Consider the following 8,607-nt stretch of genomic DNA (forward strand, 5'->3'; position numbering starts at 1 on the left):
GTAGGTACCTGCTATAATATGTACCCATTACCTAAGTGAAGTTCTTATTGTCCTCTACTCTCTAGACTCTAGACTAGAGTATCTAGTCGCTTTTGACACTTTTGGTCGATGACTCTGAATATTTTTCATTCCTCAGACCTAAATCGACCAGACACCGAGAAGTCGCCATGAGTGCATAACTCAACTGCCCGAATAGGACATAGGCGGAATTTGAAAGGGGCTTGGGTGTGCTTAGTACCCTCAAATAGTTTCATGTTAATTTAGATTTTTACAGTAATAGGTATCCATAACCACGAGAAAACATCATAAAAATAAATATAGGGGTTCGAGCACCGCTAGTCTTTTTTTTTTTTATTGAAATTACACACCCCTGTATTGGGGATGTATTTTAGATTGAACGGTCTATGGGCACATCGTAGATGGGTATGGGTTGATGAAAAAAATTTCCAAAATAAATATAGTCAATTACAGAATTATTTCATGATCACCCAGTCTTTATAAAAATAAAGTCAACTAGAAAATATTTTCATCGTGGTTGACATTAGGTACCTCTATCTATTTGACATTATTGTGTGGCACCTAATTAACTAGTTTAAAAATGCACCGTTACCATATGTGTCAACGTGCCATATGTTTTAATTATACCTACTTCATACAGTCAACCTCACGATAGACACGATACCTATGAACAGTAGGTAGTATACAAAACAACCAGTGATTTTTGTTTGCATTTAAAATAAACACGTAATACACAGTGTGATGTGTTGGCGTGCATAAACAATTCTGTTTAAATACTATACATTATAGTTTGTCCAATACCTATTCATTTAAGAGTTAAAAATTATTTGAATAAGTAACTACATATGCCCAATAGCGTACCCAACACGTTTGGGCGCAGTCCACGGAAATTTTACCCGACAATTGATACCTAACAAGTTTGGGCACAAAACCGTAACTGGTAGGTGATTTAAATTCTCGTGTGATTTAATCTAATTTAAGTGTTATAATATCGACGGCTATAAATGTAGTAAAAGCAGGTAAGGCGATGAAAAATGAGAATATTTATTTTTAATGTATGTGTATAGGTACCAACCTAGCTAGTAGGTACCTACTGATTACGGTTGTAAATCAATCGTAGACCGTAGTGCTTTGTAAAAATATTAAGCTGTAATAATTTCTTCGGTTAATAATGATCACAACCATTCACCTATTTCTAACACATTATTATATTAATCGCCGAAAAATAACATCTTCATTAAAAAGAAAGACTACTTCACATATTACTACGTTATTAGATCTAATCAAATTACTTGTCAAACGTTACAAACGACTCGTGCTTTCCATACGCCTTATTCTGGTATTTGTTTCTTTGAAAAAAAAAAAACTACATAACTATAATATGTAAAAAATTCTTTTAAATCTTTTTTTTTAAACTCTTCCAAAAACTTTTGCGCAAGCAAAATTAAGACTAATCGTAATAGAGAACCGTTTTACTAGGTACTGATAGCATTCCAATGTTTACATGTATTTCTAATTTTACATTACTTATTTACCGAATCGAATCATGTATTTGTGGACAGTGCATTTTCGTACGCGTCAACATTTTTTTTTTACAAGTTGTACACTGTGCGCGTGTTTGATGAAAAAATGAATTTTATGTAGATACTGGTAACCGCTGCTTTTTTAAATTCATAATCACTGAAATATAATCAACATTATGGAAAACAATATAACTTGTGTCTAGAACTTCACCTAGATCAAAGCCTATAAATTAAATTTTTCCACTTGGGTTTTGTGGAATGTATTGATGGATATTTAAGTGGAAACCAATTGTTTAACAATAAACAGCATAATTGCATGAAGAATAAGTAAGAAGTAAATTAAGAAAAAATTAAAATTTGTATAAAATGTTGAGACTTATCTAAAAAAAAATAAGTGGAATTAGAAATTTAAATATAAATACAAAAATAAAATTAGGATGTTTAAAAAAAAAATCTAAATATTTTTGAAAGATTATGAACCAACCTTATTGTGATGTCTTTTGGGTAAAGCCAATAGGTTTAGAAGAGATTACATGGTATAACATTATGCAAATACACAGAAATAAATAAATGTACCCAAAAATGCTATTAAAAAGGGAAATATTACGCTCAAACGTGTTATTTAACTGAGTACCTAATGATTATTACATTATATTAGTAATATTCTGTTCATATTATTATTCACAGTATTATAGTGTGTTAAGATTAACCACAATTGATAATTATTTATTTTATGGTATCAATAATATGGTTAATAATTTATGGAAATTATTTCTCAAACAAATGACTTATCACAATTAATAACTCAAAATTGTCAGCATCATATTATACGGAATAATGGAAATTGATTTTTCTATTGTGTAAAACTAATTGTTTTAAAATTTCCATAATTAAATCATTATTTTTGTTTTTGCACATTGTGGCTATAAAAAATATAAATATTTAGCTGAGTAATTTTTTACTATTAATGCTTAACAAATAAAAAATGTGCGAATTTATTTTTTATAAAAGTACATTTGTCAAAATTACTTGCATAGGTGAAACATGTACATACACATTTCTGCGTAAACATCGATAAATATTGTTTAGGTGAGTAAATATTTAACATTGCAGAGCATCAATGAAAATTAATAAAAAAAAAACAGTATTTTAATAATAAAAAGAAATATTAACTTATTTGTTCATATATTACACAATTTTATTGCAACGATGAGTAAAGAGAATATAAAGCGTTCTTATCTGTATTAAGTACTAAAACAATCTTAAATATCAATAAAATTAATTGCGGTTTTAAATACAATTCAAGCCTTTATTCCCAATAGCAAAAAAGTTTGCTCTTAATAAAATATTTGTTCAAATGGATTTTAGGATGTTCTAGAATTTTATCTTAATACATCTATGTGAAAATTAGCAAAAATTAAGTAGATTAAGTGATTCAAGATTATTTGGAAACACATAAATTAATTAAATGAACATTATTTTAGTCTTAAAGAAATTATTTATCTACTATTATTATTTATTTATTTATTTTTTTGATTTCATTAATTATCCATTAATTTACAAAAATATGTAAAGCATACATTTCATACATTTAGTGCAATGATAAAAACACAACTAATTGAAAATAATAATAATAAATTGCAAACAACATTTTCATATAGAGAAATTTTAATATTTACTATTATACAGTTCTAAACTAAAAAAAATAAAGTAAAATACATTCATAAGATAATTAAAATCTTAAATCAAAAATATTATAGTAGATAGGTCTCGGGTTAAGTCGTCTGTATTTGATCCATGCAAATATAGTATAATGTCCACAACAGTTGCTTAAGAAGCTTTGATACAATTTTACTGACTGTAAAAATTAAGAAAAAAATTGTTTTTCAAATATATAATTTTGAAGATATTGAACATAACTTATAAGTAATAACCATTAACAATGTTATACTCACATTATATTCTTCTTATCGACTGCGAGATCTTGACTTGGAAATTGAACGACCAGTTAATACAGACCTTGAACGGGAACGTGAAGGAGATCTCGAACCTGAACGAGAACGACGACCACGGCTATATGATCGTGAACGAGATCGAGAAGGAGTGTATGACCTTTTTACATAATACAAAATGATTAGCTACATAATAAACACTTATGTTAATGTATGTTTAAGTTCCCCAAAGAATTTATACTCAATATTCAAAACATATGAAGAATATTATAGAAAATGGAACATTTTTATAACCAGAAAAAATGAAAATAAAAAGTTTTGTTTTTATTAATTAGTTTATATATTCAATAGTATTAAAAAACTGATTTTCTAGAATTTTGGTATGTTAAATTCAGATATAAAATAACAGTATTTCTTGCCTTCAAGCATTTTACAAAATATTTGTTAATTTTAATAAATTATATTTTATTTAGTTGGTCATTTAAATAATCCAATGTATTATTTTATATAATGTTTAATAAAATTATAACTCTTGTGGTTGATAATTATGGTTTAATATTAATTATATAATTTATAACTATTTACATCAAATGCATTTAATAAATATTCTTTTTTTGAATCTTGAAAACCATTTTTAGGTATTATGCAAATACAATCATTTTTTATACATGCTATCAATTAAAATATTATACTCTACAATTCCAAAACAATTCTTTAAATCAATAGGATGATGTATGTATTTACTACTTAAATTAAAAACATGTATTTAATTGTAATATACAATATATATTTTTTAAATACAATGGTATATTGTTATTAAATATTTGAAAAGTCTTGGTATGGTTACATTAATTATATTTATAAATATTAAAATTTAATAATAAAAATAGTAAATTAATTATACTTTTTTTTTTAAATTTACTCAATTCTATTTTTACAAATTTATCGGTAATAAATACATTGATGATAATATAGGTACAAGGTTTATACAAATTTAATTAGTTTTTTATGATATTATTGCACAAATTAATTAATTGATTATCATTTTTATTATATTTTTGAAAACTACAACATATCTCATGAATATTCATTTTGAATTTAATAATTAAGGACACATTTAGTTAATTTTTTTTTTAAATTTGATTATTAAACAAAGTTTGTAACAACTATCATATTATTTTTTTAATAGGTATTAATATTTAAAAAATAATGCATTTACATAATTACTACCAAATATATAATTTGAGTTAATTGTTAGTAATACAATAAGTATTTTATAACATTAAAAAATAAATTCTATTTTAAACTAATTATAGTATTATTTATTAAGTGTTTTTAATGTTCAATTATACTAAATTAAGCACGCTAGTATGTATTCTTTTAAAGTATAAATGCAATAGTTAATGATGAAAATATTAACATTAGAAGTATTGTATTTATTTTATGTTTATAACTATTATTTAAGGATTTTAAAGAATGTAATATTTAAATAAACAAAGTAAATATAATATTTATCCCATTGATCAATATAATCCAACCTGCTCTTGTGATTTAATTAACTCACATAAAAAAACGAAGTTCAACATTCTCCTAAAATGACATTGTGGTAATGCTATGTAGACAACCAGTGGCGTTATGCAGATCTAAATTATAATTCTTTCGGTCTCTGAATGTCTGTGTACGTTCACCGATAGCTAATTAGAGCATCAGAATAAAAATCATTAGGTCGGTTGGGCTCGATGGGGTTCTAGTGTAGCTGAGTACATCGATAAACGCAGACAGACAGATAGTTGCGCCGTAGTCCGACGACTAACACACATTGCTCGAAGTAGATCAAAATATATTATTTTGGTTGAGAGCTCTACGACGATCGACACTACGAGACGAGACGCTCTCAGCCGAACATCCTACAAAAATGGCCAATTATAGTCATTTTTACAATTCCATTATTTAAATGGTTGTGTCAATAATCTACATTAAATAATTTATCTTAATGTTCATAAGCAGTTGAAGACTTCACCAAAAAAAAAAAAAAATTAAATAGGTGAAGCCATTTGTAAAACAATTTGAATGAAAAATAAATTTACCTGCGTCGTCCTCCTTTAAAACGTCTACAATCACGAGCATAATGTCCTCTATCACCACATTCATAACATTTGTCTTCAGGATGGAATGGACGTCCTCGACGAGGTGGGCCTCCTCTATAAGCACCTTTACGTGATCCAGCATTAGATAATTCTACTCTGACTCGTCTACCACAAATGCTTCTAAAATAACAACAAGAGTACAAGAAATAGTTAAATTTCTTAAACGGTGTCAGACAAAAATCATTCAAATTAAATTGTTTTTACATTACCTGCCATCTAGACCTCTAACTGCATCTTCTGCGTCTCTTGGATCCTCAAATTCAACAAAAGCAAAACCTGGAGGATTACGGGCAACCCATACATTACGAATTGAACCATAATATGAAAAAGCATCTTCTAAATCTTGCTTGGATGCAGATGATCCTAAATCACCGACATATATTTTGCAATCTGGATTACCAGAATCCCTGTATCTTGATGACGATGACATATTTGAAATAATATCTGTAACATAAGACACAATTAATTTAAAAAAGTTATAACTAGAGATAAAAGAATATGGTAAATACAGCTAATGACCCATAAAAAGCTAAAAAGAAGCTTAACATTTAACATAAATACCTAATATGCCTACAGTTCTGAATAAAACCGTAATAGATATAATTATTGGTTATATCTATTTTATTTAATAAAAAATCCCATAAAAAAAAGTTAATGATGATTAGTTTCAGTGTAAGAAGTGTAAGATAAGTAACTTGAAAATTAAAATATTTTCTATAAAAAAAAAAAAGAGATAAAATGAGTTTTTATCAAACTTTTTATCAGTACTTTTTATTAGGTACCTAATAAAAAGCCTACAGCTGAACAATTATTACACTGGTACTGTTATCCTAATTTAGATACAAAATGCCTACTTCAAACTAATAAATATATATGTATACATATATTATACCTACACACAAGAATAAAACAGATTAATAGTGAGCAATATTAAACTATGAGAATGGATAATAAGGGGTATAGACGTATAGTTATCAATATGTTTCTATTCATTTTCTTTTGGTTTAAAATATATTATCTTTTTTTCTTATCTACATTTTACTTTTATCTGCGTATATTAATTATAATGAGAAAGTCATATTTGTATAAGGTTCATATTGTACAAACAGAAGTCACTTACGACTTACGTTAAAATAAGATAAAATAACAGAACGATGTAAAATGTAGTCGGAATTGACAACAAATATTACTCATTTAATGTCTCAATGGCACAGTGTTCTTGTATTATGATCTAATATGATCGGTAAAATGGACTTACTCATACAGAAAATATATGTCTGGTGAGTACCTAAGTAAGTGGTGGTATAAAATCGCTAAAAACTTTGAGGAGTCGGCTCGATAAAAAAAAAAAAACCTTTGACAGCGGGTGACCGTAAAACGAGTGAAAACCGTCGGCGCCCGTCCGTTTAGCACTCGAGTCCGGTCCTGCCGACCCGATTAGAGGGACTTACCTTATGACTTGTCGTAGTTATGTATTAGACGTCGAGAGCCGTCCTCGAAAAGCTGAATGACGATGCGATGATGGCTGTCCGTTTCAGATTTCCTTTCGGCGTTGTCGTGGAGGAGAGTCGCGAAAAAGCCAGACGGTGTATTGACTTCTTGAGGGAGTGTCTGTGTGTACTATAGATGATATTGTCGTCGGTCACTGGCCCGCATCAACACTCGGCATAGATAAGGCACTCGAACGCTGCCGCTTCAATCTGTTTAGCGATTCGGTTTTGACGTTCTGAATGGAAGTGCCGGCCGCCGGGAGTGTGCTCGTGCTACTCACTGACGGGCGAGCGGGTGTGCGGGCGGTCCGCGATGAGCCATTCGCCATTTTACCGAATAATAATGCAATAATTATTGTGTTCGAATCGCGGGCCCAGTGTGACCACCGAGCCGAGGTTTATTGTCGGTGGGTTGGCTACTCGGTACCGGTGCGGACCTTATACTCATAGACCGCGGGTCCTGAGAATTCAAATAGGATTTACGACATAAGCTAGAGGGCGCTGCCGTTTTGGTGAAAGTTTAAACTACGGCTACGTAGCAGGGGCGTATACAAGGGGGGACGTGGGGGTCAGATCCCCCCCCCATTGGATTTTTATTATTTTTTTGTTTTTGCTTACATTATGCAGCATCCACTAAAATGCAATATTTTGTGATATTATAATCTATCGAGCTATTGAGTTATGAGAATGTTCTCAAAACTAAATACCATTATAATTTTATTTTATTTTATTTGTAGCAAAGTAATGTTTATTTAGTCGAAATGTTCAATAACGACTATGTTTATGCTTTATTATAGCACATCTTATTATTTACAAAGACAATACTTTATATACAATAATATGTATGTATGCTCGACTAAAAGGGCTATGGTTCCACTGTGAGCCTGTGCTTAAAATGTTATCAGATATTATCGTTGTTATTACATAATGACAAATAACTAATGAGATCATTATCGCTATGGGTTTAGTTCACCGCGTATACGTAGTAGTACACTGCCTTTAATTTATCTGAAATCTAAAAAAAGACCACTCTCGGGATTGTTGAAAACGTGTGAAAATGTATTTGTTACAGGAACGGCCAAGTGGCCTAACACTTACGCCAGTTTATAGAAATATTTAATTACAGCAGAAGTTTTAGACTAACTAGCAAAAAAAAAAAAAAAAAATAGAAAACTAGATTTGTTAATTGAATTATTATTTATACATTTAATGATGTAGCATTTTATAATACAGAAATTTTGACTTTATGGTATATTGGAGTGAATAATCCACCGTATTGTGTTTAATGTGCATTTTGAATCAATTCAAATTATATTCATTCAAATTTCATTGTTCATCATTTGTTCTTATATTTTACTACCAAAGTAAAAAGTTTTGGGAGGGCAGGGGATTTTTCAATTTGCCCCTCCCATTTAGTTTTTTTTTTCGATCCCCCCCCCCTTTCAGAAATCATGTCTACGCCACTGCTACGTGGATA

At 29.2% G+C, this 8,607-nt stretch overlaps 1 protein-coding gene across 2 annotated transcripts; it reads right to left on the reverse strand.

The window, feature by feature from the left end:
• Positions 1-2,714: 2,714 nt before the first annotated feature.
• LOC113551562 (serine/arginine-rich splicing factor 7-like) lies at positions 2,715-7,448 on the reverse strand. 2 transcript variants are annotated; one of them, XM_026953863.1, is made up of 5 exons: positions 7,092-7,446; positions 5,850-6,084; positions 5,581-5,760; positions 3,497-3,653; positions 2,715-3,399 (listed from the first exon to the last, which is right to left on the reverse strand). In XM_026953863.1, the coding sequence occupies exons 2-4, from the start codon at positions 6,068-6,070 to the stop codon at positions 3,509-3,511; spliced, it is 546 nt and encodes a 181-aa protein (XP_026809664.1). In that variant the 5' UTR covers positions 6,071-6,084; positions 7,092-7,446; the 3' UTR covers positions 2,715-3,399; positions 3,497-3,508. The 2 variants fall into 2 exon arrangements, 1 of the variants encoding a protein (XP_026809664.1); XR_003405133.1 differs by lacking the exon at positions 2,715-3,399 and adding an exon at positions 5,058-5,400 and having other exon boundaries at positions 3,518-3,653; positions 7,092-7,448.
• Between the last annotated feature and the right edge of the window lie 1,159 nt (positions 7,449-8,607).

This window comes from Rhopalosiphum maidis, chromosome 2 (genome assembly GCF_003676215.2).
Source record: "Rhopalosiphum maidis isolate BTI-1 chromosome 2, ASM367621v3, whole genome shotgun sequence".
NCBI classification, from domain to species: Eukaryota; Metazoa; Arthropoda; class Insecta; order Hemiptera; family Aphididae; genus Rhopalosiphum; species Rhopalosiphum maidis.

Coding starts and splice junctions, on each gene's coding strand:
- LOC113551562 (XM_026953863.1), bottom strand. CDS start 6,070: ATGTCATCGTCATCAAGATACAGGGATTCTGGTAATCCAGATTGCAAA. Junction 5,761..5,849: donor GTTAGAGGTCTAGATGGCAG/GTAATGTAAAAA, acceptor TTGTTATTTTAG/AAGCATTTGTGGTAGACGAG. Junction 3,654..5,580: donor TTTAAAGGAGGACGACGCAG/GTAAATTTATTT, acceptor TTATGTAAAAAG/GTCATACACTCCTTCTCGAT.